Source organism: Cetorhinus maximus, chromosome 10 (assembly GCF_964194155.1).
Source record: "Cetorhinus maximus chromosome 10, sCetMax3.hap1.1, whole genome shotgun sequence".
In the NCBI taxonomy this organism is placed as follows: domain Eukaryota; kingdom Metazoa; phylum Chordata; class Chondrichthyes; order Lamniformes; family Cetorhinidae; genus Cetorhinus; species Cetorhinus maximus.
The window spans coordinates 2973621-2993380 of record NC_135888.1 but is presented as its reverse complement, the minus strand read 5'-3'; the positions used below and the strand labels follow the sequence as shown (position 1 = coordinate 2993380).

The 19760-nt window shown below is 41.2% G+C and overlaps 1 protein-coding gene and 1 long non-coding RNA gene across 2 annotated transcripts in view; one reads left to right on the top strand and one right to left on the bottom strand.

Moving 5' to 3' along the window:
- Nucleotides 1-19760, top strand: part of LOC144685408 (uncharacterized) — a 1061419-nt gene that overhangs the window by 378307 nt on the left and 663352 nt on the right. The window lies entirely within an intron of this gene.
- Nucleotides 16198-19151, bottom strand: zbtb26 (zinc finger and BTB domain containing 26). The gene has a single exon (XM_078549820.1). It carries the CDS (start codon nucleotides 19143-19145, stop codon nucleotides 17769-17771), a length of 1377 nt encoding a protein of 458 aa, XP_078405946.1. The 5' UTR covers nucleotides 19146-19151; the 3' UTR covers nucleotides 16198-17768.

Genomic DNA, 19760 nt, shown 5'->3' with positions numbered 1-19760 from the left:
AGTCAAATTTAAGAGTCCTGAAAAAGTAGAATCAGGTATAGGCTTCAGGATTTTAAAAATGGGGCTACATTATGAAATTGCCAATGCATTAGCTACCTAAAATATTTCAGAAATTTGTTACTGATTTGAGTACACAAAGACTTAAATATTGAAACATACATGTATCACACTTACAACTGTATCCTCCGGAAGCCATTAGTTGGCCACCTTTGGTTTGAAATACCTAAATAATTACACTGAGGAAGTTCTCCAGGAAGCCCTTGTTTACTGAATCATGGAAAAAGGACTATGACATTCTGTAACTAAATGAAAGCTTTTTTTTAAAAACAGAGCCACTATCAAACTGAAGTAAACAATTCTCCACAGCACTCTCTGGGAAGCGTTAAGGGGTGGACACACAGGGCCAGGGAAGGTGCTAGTACAGCCATGATAACCACGTCTCCCTCTCTTTCATGCTGCAGGAGGACCATGTCAGGATGATGGATCCCGGTGACCTAGCTGTATACCTGATGGCCGACAGAGACCATAGAAGACAGAGGAGAGACAGTGAGGCTCCTGGCTGCACAAAGGCAGGAGCAGCAACCTCATGACGAAGGGTCAGCAGGGGCTCCCACACACACTGCCCAGGAGCGACAGTGAGCCGTGGCTGGTCGGCGCCTAGAGACACTCAGGGTCTATAGATATTACCTGCTATCCCTGCAGATGACTGAGAACCAGTGTTTCCGATGACTGCACATGTCTGGGGACCTGGTGACTCACATCTGCCACATACCGCAGGACAAGGGGACTTGGAGGGCATCCACTGTCAGTGGTTGTGAAAGTCACCGTGGCGCTCAATTTCAATGAGAGTGGCTCCTTTCAGGGCTCCACAGGTGACATCTGTAGGATTTCATAATCCGGCACCCACAACTGCGTCCATGAGGTCACAGATGTCATCTCCATGGCACACAACTTTGTGCATATCGCCCAGGACCGGGACAGCCAGGATGCAAGGCCATTGGATTCGCTCTGATCTCGGGATTCCCACAGGTGCAGGGTGCGATTGACTGCACCCACGTGGCGCTCAGGTCTCCATCGCTACACTCAGTGGACTTCATCAACCGCAAGGGCTTCCACTCACTGAATGTGCAGCTGGTATGCAACCACCAGAAACACATCCTGTAGGTGTGGACACGGTTTCCAGGGAGTGTGCACAATGCCTACATCCTGAGTCACTTGAAGATCCCTGCAGTCTTCCAGGGTCCACAGAGGCTGCAGGGTTGGCTCCTTGGGGACAAGGGCTACCCACAGAGGCCGTGGTTGATGACACCCGTGTGGCGGCCTCAGACTGCAGCAGAGTGACGCTATAATGAAGCTCCGATGAGGAGGACACCGACAGGAATGAGGGTGAGGGGGTCCTCGGTGGTGACGATGACAGGGATGAGACTCTCACACTGGCTAGACGAGGCAGGCGTGCTCGGGAGGCCCTCATAGCTGTCAGATTTGTGAAGGATGATGATGACATGCAGTGAGGACACTCCATAGATCTTCACATGGTCAGACAGGAGTCAGACATTCTCAGAGGCTGAGGGCAGCTCGCTTGCGCTCCATGATCAGGGCCATCTCAGAGACGCAGCCATGAAACTTTCGACGCATCTGACGCTGTGTCTGCCTTCAGCACCTCATCCCTCAGGAGCTGGTGCACAGCATCACTGGTCACAGATGTTGGTGTGATGGGGGCCAGCCCCACCTTAAAGGTGCTGAGAGCACACAGAGAGTATGAGAGAACTCTGTGTTGCCTGCCCACTACATTCCAGCAGTAATGACCAGCACCGCCGAGGTGCAGGCATCAGTAATGTTTCCAGGGAGTGTGAGGCTGGACCATCACTGTGGTCTGAAGGCTGCACAGGGAAGAGGCCCTGGACTGAGACACCTGTCTTTTATCTTGTGCAGAAAGGTTTCACATCTGAGTGACAAGAACACTGCTCATCAGAACAAGGAGCCATAGGCAGGGAGACATTCTTGGGAGTTTATTGACAATAGTGAACAGTATGTACAAGTGATCAACACCCGTGCCCAGGCTGTGCAATTACTTTTATCAAACTTTCCAACCTTGCTGCTACGGCTTGGTGCTCACCAGACATCAACAGCAGAGATAGAGGCAGCCTGCTGACTGTGACGCCCTGTCTGTGATGATTTTGGCGGGCGTCCACTGGAGGGCCCAGGCCTGCTTTCAGGGACCTGCTGTGTGGCAGTGGCGCCCTCCTTGGCCTGTGAAGCTGGAGTGCAGAGGTCACAGGAAGAGGGGATTTGGATGGGCTGGTCACTCCCAGCCACCTGGGTGGATGGTCCCGGAGTGTGCACCTGCTGATCCTCCTCCTCCCTAAGGGTGCCCGAGGGCCCCTGGCTGACTCCATGAGGGGAAGGGGCAGCTGGAGTGAGATCGAGCTGCCCAGCACCACCCTCGCGTACACACTGTTGGAGGCCAACCAAGGCATCAGTAAAGGAGTTAAGCCTGTGCAGTGACATCCTGGCCCAAGGTCTCCATGGCGGCCACCATCCTGCCAGTGTTGACCTCGGTATGTTGCAATGCTGGCGCTATCACCTCAGCCTGAAGATGGATGGACCACTCCATCGTGCCTTACAATCTGAGGAGTGCATCTTACATCTCTTCTAGATGTTCCTGAGCTTGCCTTTGCAACTCCTGCAAATGTGACATAACCGAGTCCTGAGGCTCGTCATCTGACTCGGACTCAGCAATGTTCTGGCCTCCAGCAGCCCTCCGAGTGCCGGGGACCTGGGAAGTCCCTGCGTCCACCTGCTGTGGATCAGAAAGTGCGATGTGCTCCCCAGATTGTGATCCTGAAGCTACTCTAAAGCTAGGCCCCACCGAGGTGTGTGTCTCTGCGCTGGCGGAGGGTGTGGATGAGCGCTGTGACAGGACTTCAGGGAGGGTGCCTCCAGATTCCTCTTCAGAGGTTTCTTTGGGGCTTGATTGGAGGCCCTGGGTCATGGACTCTGTCGGCTGTTTGGCAGATGTGCCTGTGAAAGCAAGGGGAGATAATTAGTGCATGGCAGTGGCCTGTGAAACAGGACACATCACTCACAGCATGGTTGTCTGATGGATGTTGCACTGCTGGATCCTCACTTGGTTGAGCAGCGCCGACCTCACCATCAGCACAGGACGGGTCCTGGTCATCACAAACCAGCTGGATGGCTCTGTTTTCGAATTCCATCAGAACTTTGATCTCCGGCATCCCTCCACCTGTCTGTGACCTTTCCCTCCTGTTGTGCGCTAGCTTGTGCTGCATGGATAGAGATGGGGAGAGTGTATCAGGACACCTGCTGGGCCAGATGTTAAGTGTGTCTGGGCTGTGTGGGTGGTGAGTGGTCCCATGGATGGGATGAGGACAATGACGGTGTGTGTGAAAGAGTGAATGGTGATGTTCCTTGCACTGGCAGTGAGTGAAGGCCCTGTGGCTGTGTGAGTTAGAAGTGATGAAAAGAGTGACTTACCCTGGTTGAACTGAGATGATCATTCATCCTTTTACAGCACTGGGTGGCTGTCCTCCTCTGCAGGGTGTTTGTGCTGACCATGTCTACCACCGCCTCCCAAGCCGGGTTAGTGACTTTGCTGCCCATCCTGCGGCCAGAGCGAGGGTAGAGCACATCCCGGCGGCCTCCACGGCATCCAGTAGTCGCTCGAGGGACCTGTTGTTGAAGCCGGGGAGGGGGGGGGGGGGGCTGCAGTTTTTTTTCCTTTGCTGACCATGTCTCCTGGGCAGCAGTGGTGAGCTGGTGGCGATGAATGCTTTGCTAGCGGTTGCCTTTTAAAGATGGTGGCCGGTGTGATGCAACAGCGGTGTGATGGCAGGCGGGCAAATGAGAGCCCGCCCGCCATGGAAACAGTGTGTTTCGCGGGAGTGAATAAGTAATGAGGTGGGCTCGGTGAGATGAAGGTGAAAACCCGCCATTTTAGGACTCCATTTTACCTGCCAGCTACTGCACTTAGTGCAATTCTGGGAAAATTCCGCCCATCGTCTCTACAGGGATTGTAACATTGGTCAAATTTACAGATAATACCGAACTAAGAGAGACAGTTGAATCAGAGGATGTGGGAGCTAGTGTGGGAACTATAGAAAGAGTTAGATAAATTATATAAATGATGGACAATGGCAGATTAAATATTAATACTATTAATACTAATGCAAATATTGCATCTAGAAAGAAAAAAATGGGTGTAGAAATTCATGGATGACATTGGAATTATTAATGGTGAAATTGAAAGAGACCTAGGCATCTTAAATGAGTCCACACTCAATTTGTGAAATGTCCAAACTAGTCTGATAACATCTTGAGTACCATGTTTGGGATAATAGAGGGAAGAGGACTGGAATCATTTAATAAACTGGTGGTGGCGATGTGGGGTGGGAGTGGTGAGGGGGCAGGGAGGTAGAAATCAAAGCCAAAGGAACTTTGTGAATAGACGCATTAGGAGGGGGCAAATACCCATTTGTTACTGTTTCATGAGTATTGTCTTAAAACTAAATGACTATCTATCATGGAAGTGCTCAGTAAGATTGAAATAAACTTTAAACCAAGTAATATTAGCTGAAGATATTCTGAGGGAATATGGAAATATTGTTATTTCCATTCATACAAGCCTTAATGGAATTGAAGTCATACACTCTTGCTATACACTAGCAGTTACTGCCATCTTTGAAATTTAAATACTTGTAACAGCATCATTTACAGACTAAGTTTTCAACAAAATGTGATCCACATTCTGAATTTAATGTGCAATAGATACGAATAAAGTTGAGATACCTCCTGAAAGTACCAATGGATTTCATCTGTATTTCTCAATGTGTTTCAAGTTTATTTGAATTGCCAGTATTCAGCATTGAAAGTTGAAATTTATTTTGCCAAGTCTTTTTCAACTCTGTTCTGAAGTCACATTTGACTTGAAATGTTAACTTATTTCTCTCTCCACAGATTCTGCCAAATGTGGAGTTTTTCCAGCACTTTGTTTTTATTTAGATTTCCAGCATCCCTGGTAATTTGCTTTTATTTCTTTTTAAGCTTACTTACTGTAGTGGTTCAGGATTTTAAAAAATAAAATTGAACAATTCCTCTAGGATTTGTCATGAAATCCATTGATCTGTGTGTCTCTGGGTGTTACATTAGAAGTCTGTGGAGATTATAACATTTAAGGTACAGGATGTTCCAATGTTCGTTACATTGGTTCCTGCCTAGTAACAAAGGTGGAACCATCTGGGAGTGTTTTGATAGGTCTCCAGCTCAGTTCAAGGGTCGGTGAACAACTCTTCTGGAATCAGTCGGTTTCAGCAGGGGCAGGAGCAGGGGGAAGAAGCTCCATGCAGGCAAAGTGCTGCTGTTAACTCTGAGAAGCTGTGAAGAAGGCTGAGGGTGGTGGGGGGCTGGGGGGGGAGATGTGCTGATAATCAAAAGGGGCTCAGAGGAACCCCTGGGAGTCATATTAGCTGGAAATAGTGTTTATTGACATCAGGGTGGAGTGGGTTGTTGAGAAATCCATGGACTCTCTTGGCTGCATATGTCATTTACTCCGTAGTGTGGTATGTTCGACCACAGTTCATTTGTTAATTCAGATGTACCTCATACTTACCCGGAATATTAGCGTATAAGATAAACATTTGTAAATTGTCTATCTTTCTGAACTTGTACAGTAAAATTTGTTTTTGTTTGTTCAAAACCCATGAAATCTTGTGGCCTTATTCCAAAAGCAGGTGTCTTGAATCGCAACCTTTATCTACTTTAAACAAAACCAGATCTCCTCCCACATCCTGGGATCTGGTCAAGGATTAACAGATTCCACTGTTGCATAATTTCCTTTTCACTGGCAGTATACTCATCTCTACTGACAGGGAGGGGAGAAGGTAGTTGCGAAAGTTTCACTAAACTCCACAATTCAAATGGCTGCATCAGCTATAGCTGGAATTATATAGTTTATGAATAACCCAAATATTAGCCTCACTTAATCATACAAGGATATCTCATTCATCATCAAAATGCTTATCTAATTTGAAATTTGGGAAGTAAGAATTGGTGCATTGCCATCAACAAATAGGTATAACTCAACGCCAGAAAAGAGATGCTTGAATCTGGCTGTGTCACACTAATGCTCACAACAATTGTTCAATCTGGTTTCTGATCAATGAGGTACAAAAATCAGTGAAGTGAGACTGTTCTGCACAATTTGCAGAGGTGTTTATGAATTTTCATTTGAGCATCATCTCCAGAAGGTATCGGAGCACAATTACTCACCTGCCCAGATGTTATGAAACAAAAGTGATTAATCCAAATAACACTAAAACAAGTTACACATATTCATGGTTTTTTAAACTAATGACAGCACACAAATATTTAACAATGTAACTGGTGCTATGATCCTAGCTGATGTTAATACTGGACAAGTCAGATCCCAGAGCGAAACCTGGCTTGGTAAATCCTTTGTTTTTTAAGAAACTGTGGAGGTCAGTTACATTAGCTGATCTCAGGCAGTTGGAGTTCTGCAATTTGTTGCAAAACTCCTAGATAAAGATGTATGTGGGGACATCAGGAGAATACAGGACAATGTAGGTGGCAACACATTTCACAAAAAGCCTGTGCACATTTTTGTTTAGGCTTGTATAAGAACATCCACTTAGACAAGGTACTTGAGTGCTTTTGCCATCACTAGAACCATAGTTATGATAATTATAAATAAAGCCAATCTTGGCTCAATCTACACTGTGCCGTCCTGAGGAAGTGTTGAGTTCCCAGAGGTCTCACCTCTCAGATGAAGTGTTAAACCAATTCTCATCTTCCTTCTTGAGATTAAGTATTGAGTACGTTATACCTTTTGAAAAGAAGCAATGTCTGCTGGACCTCCTTCACTACCTCTCCTCTGTTCCTCTTATCTGGCTGACTGACAGGCTCCTGTGCTTTCCTCTGGTAACTGAACACTAGAGTAAATTATCCAGTAATTCCTTCTCCTCCCTTGCGTCAGAGCCTCTAGCCAGACTTGAGCTAAACGATGGAGTCAGAGTGACTCAAGGCAGAAATATTTCTTGCTCACCGAGTTGCAGTCTGGGACAATTTCATCATACATAAACTCCCACATACTGCAATAGCAACAGGTTAAATGACCAGAGTCCACACAGAAAAAGGAAAAAGACAATGACAGTGTAAGAGTAACATACTTGTTTTATTTAATAACTCAGTTTGTTACCAGATATATAGAATAATTTTGAGGGAACTGAGGAGCTCAGATACCATCATGCACTTTTATGGCTTATCAATGTACCTGCTGTGAACACATTCAAATGCTCTGTATAACAAACTAGCGATCTCCTGTCATTGTTAATAGTATGTCAGAGGAAATATTACTTTATAAAGGCAGGAGCATTATACCGTGTTATGTACAATCTATTGTTTTGCTTTTACAGGGATCTGTCCCTTTATGGCCACTGGTCTCATTGGTGTAAAAAGAAATCAACTGAAGGCCATCTGTTAAAAGGTATATCAAGAGGTCAAATTAATAGGCATCTTCCATTGCTGTGGAAATTTATCTGAACCTAGCAAGAAATTCAAATTTTAGAAAAAAGAAATTTGTGAGATAAGGTGCATCTCAAAACTTTTATATTCTAGCATAGCTTCTGCAACATAGCTCATGGCAAGTTGGATACTGTTTTTAACAATAGGGATGTTCATCAGGGCTTCGGGATACAATTATGGGAGTATGTCAAATTCCATTTTTATCAGTCTCCTGGGACTTTTACCAGTATTTTGTGGGTTAAATTTTGCATCTGCTCATGATTTTGTGAAAACTGAAAGCTATATAGGTTCCTTCCTATGTAAAAAATGAGGATACATCTTTTGATGGTGAGATGGTACATAGCATGTAGCAGTTGTGAGGTACAGATTTCTGTGGCTCCTCTGCTTGTTTATTTTCTTTCATTGGATGTAGGAGTCGTTGATTAGACCAGCATTTACTGCCCATCCCTAATTGCCTTGGGAAGGTGGTGAGCTGCCTTCTTGAACCACTGCAGTCCAAGTGGTTTAGGTACACCTACAGTGCTGTTAGGAAGTGTGCTCCAGGATTTTGACCCAGCGACAGTGAAGGAACGGTGATATAGTTTCAAGACAGGATGGTGAGTGGCTTGGAGCAGAAATTGCAGGTGATGCTATTCCCACGAACCCACTGCCCTTGTCCTTCTAGTTGTAGAGGTCGCAGGTTTGGAAGGTGCTGTTGAAGGAACCTTGGTGAGTTACCTCCATAAGAAGCACTACCTCTAGAAGCAACCCTGCAGTACTTTGCAGACTTCAACATGAGCCAACCCCTTGAAGCTATTTGTTTCACTGTTGGGCACTTAATGTTTAAAATAATTACTGATTTAAATGGAAAAATTAATCAGTTTAATATCTACTGCACCATTACAGATGACACATTAGGAGGACTTCAGCTCTAATTGATGAGTGATATAATATAATGCTGTGGACAGAAATAACACTTTTATTCACAAGGTATAAGTTATCTTCATTAATGTTTATTTAACTAATTGTGGAAAGGATCATTGCCATGCAAATTACTTGTTAAAAAAAAAGAAATAATAGAATGCAAGTTTATGGGTCATGGAACTCATATGCACAAAAGTGATGTCTAGGATACAAGCGCGTGACTATCTGGGACTGTGGCATATATTCATACATTTCTACATTACTACTTCAGCCCACATGCCTCCCACCACTACCTTTTTTTGGAACCTGCAATTTCACCAAATGAGATATTTTTGTACAGCAATGACTGTCCAGCATGCAGCATAATTGCTTCAGCTACATTAACTCATATGCCTGTTGCATGTACGTGGGATGCTTTGTTACACATAGTAAATAAAAGGCTCAATAGCTTCATTTACAAAGCAGTTTATTTTTTAAGTGAACTTGTTTTCCAGTGAATAAATCGGAATACTGCTATTGTAAAAAAAAATCCTGTCATTTGCAGTAATATTACACCACCAGGAATGTGTAAATCAGGTATTACAGAAAAGAGGACTTTTATTTTCATCAGTGCATCTGTTAGAGTTAACTGCTAGGATAAAACAAATAGAAAAAGTTATAATTGATTTATTCACATAACATATGCAAAAAATAAAAAAATAAAATCTTTTAACATTTGTGTATACACTGTACCATAAGGAAACTACTTTTTCACTTTTAAGTACTAAATGTTCCTCTTAAACACAATTTCATCAGATGTATTTTTGTTTTAGGATTTGAAAAATAAAGGTTGCAAGTCACTTTTGTCCTTTTGGTACTTGTTTTTTTTTGTCTGTTGTTCTCAGCCAGATTTTGGAACAAATCAGAGTTCAGCTATCAAAGCAAACTGTACTCCAGCAGACTTTGAGCTAAAATTTAAAAATTGTAATGTGGTTGAGGATACAGTTGAAAAAAAAATCAATGCAATTCTGCAAGAGGACACCTAGACATTTTTAAAGTAAAAGTTCTACTAATCTACTCAAGAATGGCAGCAAAGACAGTTATTGACTTCAAGTACCTTGGAAATAATGGTTGAATCAAGAAAGGACCATGAATGTCACACACTTTAGATTATGCCGCATTCTTACATTTATACAGTTGCAAATCCCAGTCCAGAAGGTAGCATTTTAGAAATATCAAAACTGTCTGCAGGACATGGTACAAGTACTAAAATCACAGCTTAGAAGATTTCTCTAACTTCAACGCAATTAGGCCAAGTGACAAATGCATCACCAGGGTGTACCAAGATTGTGTCAAGTAAGCCAAATAATGAGATATCCAACTAGGCGCTATACCAGTCAAAATACACAGTGCAACAAAGGGACATCCAAGCAAGTTGAAATACAATTAATGCATTGTCAAATGTATTAGCAAAAGCTAATCTATTCCTTGGCAACATCTGAAATATTGTCCAAAGATTTGTGAACAAGGTACAAATTGTATAATAAAAACAAAACATTATTTTGGCCAAACCTATTTAAATTTTCTTTTCTGTTGGAAACAACATTTTGAATCAATATATATAAAAATGGAAACTGTCCCATTCTCAACTTTTTTTATAAGAATTATCAAATTTAGCATTGATTTAGCTAAAATAGATAACAGCCTTTGCTGGAATCTTATAATTTTGATCCTTGTTATGTTATTTTCTGTCCCTACAAATCGATGAAGTGTACTTGTGTCATGTACCCAGATATTTCACAACGTCACATGTCTGAGCTACAGGATAGGGAGTGACAAGTGATGACTCCTTTTCCAACATTTTCCTCCCCCGGTGCCTTAGTTGAGGAATGTCACCTTACTACATGTAGAAAACAACAGTCCTGAAGACTCATCCAATCATTCTGATATAGCAGCTTTTTAAAAAAAAAAAGATGCCTTCTGATGTCTAAAAATACCTTGAGATCTCCAGAAACAGGGGATAAGCTATAGATCACTTTTTTTGACAAGTAATTTTTCTTGCAACATTTTCTGCACTTTTCAAGTTAATATTAACGTTATACACTTTAACTGGCCATGGTTAAGGTTAATGTAATAGGGTTATAAACAAAACTAGTTCATTCCACTGCTACTACAGCTGCAGTCATACTTGATGAGAACTTTAAAAATTCCACAGCCGAGAAAAACATTGCAACATTCTAAAGTTACAAAGGTAAAAGTACACATTATGTCACAGATACTGTCCCAGATGAGGTATATGCTAATGTGCTAGGTAACCCAAAAATCTAATTTCAGGACCAATAGTGTCAAAGGATACTGAAATAACAGTAGTGACGTTGCATATAGTACTAGAAAGATGTGGACAACCTATTCAAAACTGTTAATTTAACTGCTGGTAAAAACTGAACATATCTTTATCAGTTTGAAAATTTTGAATTAAAGTCTTCCACGAACCAGAAGCAACACTTTAGAAAAGACCCAAAATGGTAATTCTTTACATAGTGTTTGCAGCTTAAGTACACAATAAAATCAAATTGATAAACCGCCTCTGTGAATCTGCAAATTTCAAGCCTACTAGCTATTAATCATGGCTGGCAATTTTGATGAGCTAGAAGTTATAATGGAATCTTCATTATTCACATATTTATTACTTTGGCGAGATAAACCCTGTTCCAGATGTCACCTCATAGCTAACACCAATCTCCTTCTTTATAACCTCATGCTCAAGAAGGAATTTATATTCAGTTTGCTATTTGTATATTATTTTCCTTTATTCCTGTGCCTAGAGTATTGCTACATTAAAATTTAGGAAGCGGTCATCTACCAATTTCTATTATCCAAAGCACTCCTCCCAATTGTGATGGCTGATGAAGAATGTGCTTGCTGTAAATATTGACCTCTTGAGTACTAAATAAATTCAACTTGTAGGAAGCTGATGTGCATCTGTGAAACTGATTTTTTAAAAAATTCCCTCATGATAAACCAGGAATTCAACTAGTACTGCTTTTCAACATTTGGAACAAAGAAATCTGGGAATTGTCTAGTATCATTGGAATTATATTAAATAGTTTTCTAATTGGAGAATAGTCAGGCCATTCCATCTCCTCCCGAGCACTGCACTCAACGTTGTTTCTTTGTCCTACAAATCTCCATTCTGTAACCAAAAGGGTGATCAAAGTAATCTTTGCAGGTCTTTGTAGCTGCTCTGATCTGAAGACATGGAAGACAACAGTAATGCTAATTGACACACTTCTCCCACCCTATCCCTACAAATGGCATCTCACAAGATGACAATGACAGATCAGGAATGAAGGGAAAATCCATATCCTGCACTACACTGATGACCGAATCTGTGTATCATGCTAATATTAGTGAAACAATAAGTAGAACTGTTAAGATAAAACTTCTCAAAGCACAAATGAATCATCCCATTCATTGATTAATTTCTGGAGACGAAAGAAGAGTAAAAAAGCTCTCTAGTTTACAAATATTAGCTTTGCAGGGATTTATCCATAATCCCTTCAGCAGATTTATATTCAATGCCCAAAATGAATTGCTTAGGAAGGGTGCAGAGGAGGGAAATGGAAGGAGAACATGCTAATTCTTTAACCAAATAATTTTAATAATTAAGTGATTCTAGATCTCTTTCATCTCCTTTTGGGGCCCTGGATTTGAATGAAAGCTTCAACAGCTACTCAAGCCCTACAAAAAAAAAGCAGTGTTGTTGATCCAAGGCATGGAATGGAGTGCCCTATGTGGCAAAGTATTGAATCACTTTCAGGTGGGGAAAGCAAGAATAAGGAAAAGAATATGGCTGTATGGAGCCCCATCCCACCCTGCTCAACAGCTCTGCTGGCCAGTACAGAAAGCCATTGATTGCATCAATGAACAAATTCCTAGGTCACTAGTCTCACCCTCTAGGACAATATAGACGTAGCCCAAAAAGGTAGACTTGCAGAGGGGAGAACAACCCAACAATTACTCACCTGGGCCGGGAGTTTCCGCTTTGGGCACAGTCAGTGATTCAGGCGTAAATTGTGCGAATTTTGAAAAACGCTTCTGCTCAAACTCATTTGTGTACCACCAAACATAAAATCTGTCATGAACCAGTGCAATCGGACAGCATTTTAGAACATTAAAAAATACTTTTGCTCTTAAAAATATTCCACTATATATTTAATGGTAACCTTGTGTGTTTAATTAATTTGGCTGAAAACGGGTTTAATCACAAATAATAAGCATTTTTTGTCAGTATCCAGTCCACCACGTGAGTAACCCCATTTTAAATAACTGAAAATGACTAAAAAACAGAACCATTTCCTAACCATATTGATGGTGCAGTCAGTTTAAGTAAATTAAATACACTATATTTCAAAAGCTTTTAAAATATGGTTATTAGTGCCACGTGCCTAAAAAAAAATCTTAAGAGCCTCATCAAGGACTTGAAAACTGAAACAAAAATAGCTGGAAAAACTCAGCAGGTCTGACAGCATCTGCAGAGAGGAACACAGTTAACATTTCGAGTCCGTATCACTGAAAACTGAAAATGGACACAATCAGTGAAAAACTCTCAATGGTGATTATTTCAATCTGGGGGCATGGGCAGTATTGTGGGTGGGACCAGCTTCCAACGTAGGTTTCTAATTAGCACCACAGGAAGATCACAGAAAGTCAATTTGCACTGGATGTAGTTTATGTTTGCAATTCCATGATCTTTTGCATTGGTTTGGCTGATTTTTACCCTGAAAAAAAAAAGTTACAGCGCAAACTACTGGAAACTCCAGGCCCTAATTATTTTTGGGACTGCTTAATCATTCAAGCACATCAGGGGAAATGACAATAAAATCATCGATTTCTAAAAGCTGTGCTAACATCATGGGAGAAATTACCACAAGTTGAAAAACTGAATTTGTTTTTTTGCTCCTTATTTTCAAGGGAACAGGACAGAGGAATGATAGCAAAATGAATGTTCCAATATACCCAAATTGAGGTGTCATGAAATTAGCATCACTATAGACAGTTGGCTGTTGGATACTTGAATATTAGAGTCAAAGCACATTTGCTGGGTGGGATTAATCAAAAGCTACACAAAACATACAGCCACAGGCCATTTGTCCCAAGCTGTCCATGTCGGGTTTCTGCTCCACTTGAGCCTCCTCCCATCCTTCGTCATTGAACTCTGCAACACTATAACCCTCTATTTCCTTCTCTCTTGCCTCCCTTTAAATACAGCTAAACAATTAACCTCAGCTACTTCCACATTCTCACCACTCTGGTTAAAGGATTCCCCATTTGATTTCCTGGTGACTATCCTGTTTTGATGGCCTCTAGTTTTATTCTTCCCAAGTGAAAACACCGAGCCTACTCTATCAAAGCCTTTCATACCTTTCGTAGATGCAGATTTTAGTAAAGCTTTTGTAACACGGAAGAGATCAGTTCTGGCTCTTTGAAAAGAAAACTAACAAATTACTCACTTCCCTGCTCTTTCCCCACAGCTTTGCATTTTCCTTTTCATTTAATCCTTTTTTTTGAAACTTATTTCTGAATCTGCTTCCGACAGCCTTTCAGCCACACATTCCAGATTGTAACAACTTGCTGCATTAAAAAAATCTAATTTCCTCCCCCCCGCCTCACTTCACTCTGGGTTATATAGGCCATTATACCTTAAATCTGTCTCCGCTGGTTATTGACCCTCCTGCCAGTGGAAACAGTTTTTCCTTATTTACTCGATCAAAGTCCTTTATAAAATTTTGAACACCTCTATTAAATCAAATTTCTAACATTCTCGGCTCAAAGCTTTTCTAGTCTCTACATAACTGAGATGTAAAGTCATAAACTCAAGCACTCAAAACCTACATATAAATCAATGCATCACTGGTCACAACTAAGAATAGCAAGGAGGAGGATTAAATAGACTGATGATCTTTTTTGGCTTTGAGATTTTCTATTTCAGTATTTATTCCTACTACTTACTCAGCACCCCTGAACTAAGTAATCATTCTAATAAATTATTCTAATAATAGTAGAGTTAATTGCATAAAACATACATGAGAGACAGAGTGGCACAGTGGTTCGGAGTATGGAATTTCAAATCAGTTCAGACCATGGAGCGGGAGGTCTGACATCTGTGCAGGATGGGCAGAAGCGCAAAATCCCTAACAGTCTATCACCTAGAGAATGACAACAGCAGCATGCATGGAGATATTACTACAGGCATGAACTATTGTAACATATCTTTATTTTGAAGTAGATGGTGCAATGAAAACTGGACATGGTGGAGGAAAGCTCCCACTGTGACAGATTTCAAATGCAGTGAGGCCTGAATTTAACATGGGTGCTACATGTGTTAAATTTGTCAATGTTCTGAAACATTTAGCTCATTAATTTACTTTTCTACTTGCGTTATCTTGGTCGTTTAAAGTCGGAATTCCCACATGTATCTATGTGGGGTGAGGCAATGGGGCAAGAAGAAAAGCAGCCATAGCTTCCACTTATGATCAATATCTAGCAATCCCTGTGTGAACATCAAGTGAAGACATGAATGGAGTCACTGATGATGGCCCTTGTGAATGTTCAGGCTCACTGTCAAAGCAAACACAAAACAGCCAAAGACCAAAAAGGTACCTACCACCTGTAAAACAGCACCTCATAATGGAGTGAACCCTGCAGCACAGGAAGAACACTGATGAGAAACCACTCTTCCAGATTCACTGTGGAGATGGCAAAACTATTTCTGTCTCTTCCAAAATCATGGGCTTGATTTTATAACTGCCCCCATCTGGCAGAAACAAGGTTGGGCAGTTAAAAACAGAGCAGAACATTTATCTACTGTTTGCCCTTCCCCACCTGGCAACCTGCCCCAGGCCAGTGAGGCCCTCTTTAAATACGCAGATCAAGTTCCAATGATATCATCATCATCAAGACCTTATCTGTGAGGCTTTGGGGATAACAGTCAGTCAGTGTTGGCTTAAGGAGCAGCAAAAAGTTTTAAAAAAAGATTTACTTTTAAGTTAAAAACAAAAAACTACTGCGGATGCTGGAAATCCAAGACAAAAACGCAGGTCTGGCAGCATCGGCGGAGAAGAAAAGAAGAAAAGAGTCAAAGAGTCGAAACGTCAACTCTTTTCTTCTCCGCCGATGCTGCCAGACCTGCTGAGTTTTTCCAGGTAATTTTGTTTTTGTTTTACTTTTAAGTTTCTTTGTGGGCCTAAGAAAATACTTCTCTGGGTCCCACAAGGAAAACTGGGTTTCCCCTCCCCCACCAACTGGGATTCACCTCCCAGATTATTTATCTTGTGTCAGGGATCATTGTGCGGAGGCCTCCTGCTGGGCTACCTACTGACTTTCCAGCTTTAGTCAGTAAGTTGGCAGGGAGCATTGTTAAGAGGTCCGCCCATTTAACTCAGCTGAACCTACTTGCTACTGTGCCACTTGCTATGCTGCATTCCCACCTGGAGTTAAAATTGAGCCATGTTTCTGCAAAGCACATTTTCAAGCTGAAGTTAAAAGTGGCACAATGAAAAGGCCTGCATCATTACAAAAGCCAAAAACAGAACACAACAACAACAAAACTGTTGTGGTGAAACCTCCCTCTTTGCAAAAGATGTTTACGCTTCCACACTACTCTACAAATAATTTAAAAAGATTGTTTTTGATTTGGCATAATGTGTACAAAACTTAAATCATCAACTGGAGTATATATATATTCAATTAATAAGATTTCTCACCAAACAACCCTATTAATAATCACCTTGTAGCTGCTTTTTTTTCTTTGGAGTGGGGCTGGGGGAGAAGGGGAGGGGAAATGGGACAAATTACAAAATAGTCCAATATTACTAAATTTGAATTACACAGTCAAAAATCCAAACTTCTAATTGAGACACAAACCATGCAATAATTTCTCAAGTCTCTCCTCAGATCAGTTTTATGAAATTCTCCAATGTCCTCAAGGGATAGACCATTATACACAGGTATTAAAAACTTTAAAGAATGGCATAGCAAAACAAGTGCTTTGGTCTGAAATCAAATCCGGACTGTTAAACACAAAACTAGAGTAATGTGTTCCATCATACATGTCAGCGCCCATAATAACATAAGCACATAATCCTGCTATTTAATTTTCAAACTCCAAGGTAAAGCAGCACATACTGTAATTCTGCTCCCAGCAATGATACTAGTACAGCAATTCTAGCAACATCAACTTCCAACTCTTGAAAAAATCTAATTGTAGATCTACCATTTTAGATCAATGCAGCAACTACATATACTTGCCTATCAATAGTCTGTCTTAGTTTTCCCAAATTGCATATTCTACAGGTATAAATCTGGAAACAGGAAGATAGGACCAGATGGACTGAAGAACAGTGCCCTGACCATCTGAAAATAGATTTCAAAATGATGGCATAATTTCAGAACGAAAATTTCTGAAAAATAAATTGAAAGAAGTTAAACATAGCAATGTGTTTTGAGGTGTTTAAAATAATAAAGGGATTTGACAGGGTAGGTTCAAAGAACTATTTCCTTTGGCAAGGGAATCCAATGCAAGGGGGGCAACAACCCTAACATCGGAGCTAATCCATTTAGGACTAAAGTTAGGAAGCACTTTTCTCGCAACACTGAAAATCTGGAACTCTCTTCCCCCAGAAGACTGGGCCACTTGAAATTTTCAAGATTGAGGCTAATAGATTTTCGTTGGGCATGGGCATCAAAGTATATGGAACGAAGTTGAAAATGGAGTTGAGGTACAAATTTGCCACAATCGGATTGAATGGTGGAACAGGCTCAAGGGGCTGAATAGCCTACTCCTGTTCCTATTTCAACACTATCATAAGGCAAAGCTTCATAATTTAGGTATTAGTCCTGGAGAATTAGTGAAGTAACCAGGTGCACTCTATTGCCTACATGCAAAGAGAGTTAGTGTGCCTTACTTTAAACATAATTCTATACAAAAGAGGACATATGCCACCTTTTCAATGATAAAAACTAAGTGGCCCACTGGAACGCATTCAGTTCTTTTAACAGTTTAAAGTACTGAATTGCATCTTTCAAATTACAGACATTCTATCAAACACAGATTAAAACAATTCTATTTCATCAGATAGAAATCTACAGAACATTTCTTCCCAGTGCAGTGCTCTGCATATTTACTAACCCACTGATGAGATACCATTATCATGTTGATTTGGTGCAAAGTTTCTACCAACCTTCCCAAAATGTTTAAGTTTACTGCTTGGCCAACAAAAGTTCAGTTGACCTTTTAAGATACGAGATCAAGAACAGCACTACTGCGGTCATTCAATAGTATCTACTTCCAGAGTAATTTCTTGTATGCTTCCTTCAGTGACATTATCAACACATTTTTTCCCATGCTGTTCTTTGAGGTGTCGCCTGAGTGCAGGCTTGTGTGCAAAGCCCACATCACAGTAGTTACACTTGTGTGGTCTGTCACCACTATGGAGATTCAGGTGGTCCTGTAGAGAACATTTCTGAGTGAATGTCTTCCCGCAAATTGTGCACTGATAGGGTTTTATTCCTGTGTGTACTCGGATGTGCCGTGTCAGATTGCTTTTTTGTGTGAAAATCTTCCCACAGCGCAGGCACAGGAAAAGTTTGTGCGTTTTCAAGTGACTAATGAAGTTTTCGAGGTGCTGAAAGATTTTTCCACATTTACTGCAATGGTGGGGCTTCTGAAGCCATTTGTCTTGCATTTTAAAATGGTTGGTGTACATAGTTTTATTTGCAAACAGTTTTGTGCCCCTGTTGCGCTTGAACAAAAACCCACCTGCAGCAGCCATTTCCTCATTTGGAAAACTACTCAAACCTTGCAACTCAAACTCATTGGCTGCCAGCATAAAACTTGTACCATTGACAACTTCTGACAACCTGGGTGGGTCAGTTACAAAATTCTGTAAACAACTATCTACCACTTTGTTGCTTCTAGAATCAACAGTTGAATTGACAAGAGAATGCTGCGATTCCGGAGAATTTGCAGCAGCTCTTTCCACACTATTGCTGAAATTATTTGAGAGATGGCTCAAGCTGTCACCGTTCTCACTCTCCTGAATATCACTAGTCAGCGATTCCACTTTAACAATACGAATGTTGCTATCCTCTGAGTCGGTTTCACATTCAGAGACATCCCTAGTTTGTGTAAGATCTTCCATTTTGTTCTTTTCAGAATCAGGTGGAGGACTTTCTTGTGGCCTTTCTGAAGTTTCAGGAAACGTAGTTGAAGTGCTGCTTTCACCTATGTTGTGCGCTTGGTCTTCAGACAACAACTTTGGCTCAATATATTTAGAAAGGGCCTGTGTGCACCTTTCCACAATGTGACCCATTTGAAGGTAGCTTGCAGCAGTTAAGTAGTTTACCAATTCCTTCACGGGAAACTCCAGGATACCAGTGTAGCAGGACAGAAGTATTTGTTCCCCAACTTCTGAACTCTGGAGAAGTGAAATTCTGACATCCTTTGAATCATTCAACAAAAACTGGTCCCTTAGAAAGGGAGAGCATGCTGCAAAAATTATTTTATGCCCTAGAAAGGCCACATTGTTGATCCGGATGGTGACATCACAGAATCGTTTTTGCTGCCTCAACAAATTCATTTTCTGCAACATGGAATCTCCATAGCTTGAAAACTTAAAACAAAGCACGTCAGAAGTTGGAGCCATGTTTCCAAATCTAGAGAAAAACAGAAAGAACATGAGAAATGCACTATATATAAAAAAAAATCAGAGTTAAAAATCAGGCCTAAAGTATCAATTCAAGCCCCATTTTAGGAAAAGAGCAAATAATCATGGCAAAGATTTTGGCTTTGTATCCACATACATGCATACCAATAGATTATTCTTTTCCCACCTATGTCCATTATTTTTAAATGTATTTCCATCCATTGTTTTATCTCTACCTTTTAGCCTTTTTCGATTCCTTCACCCCACCCCACCCCCACTAGGGCTATCTGTACCTTGCTCGTCCTGCTTTCTACCCTTAAATAGCACATTCCTTTAGATAATATCACCACCTTCAACACCTCTTTGTCCTTTTGTCTGTGACATCTTTTGGTTATCTCCACCTATCACTGGCCCTCTATCCAGCTCTCTTGTCCCCAAACCCCCTTAAACCAGCTTATATTTCACCTCTCTTCTATTTTTCCTTAGTTCTGTTGAAGAGTCATGTAGACTCGAAGCGTTAACTGTGCTCCCTTCCACAGATGTTCCAGACCTGCTGAGTTTTTCCAGGTATTTTTGTTTTCGATTTCCAGCATCTGCAGTTTTTTGCTTTTATCC

Bases quoted from the DNA above. Each gene is read 5' to 3' on its own strand.
- zbtb26 (XM_078549820.1), bottom strand. From the start codon at position 19,145: ATGGCTCCAACTTCTGACGTGCTTTGTTTTAAGTTTTCAAGCTATGGA.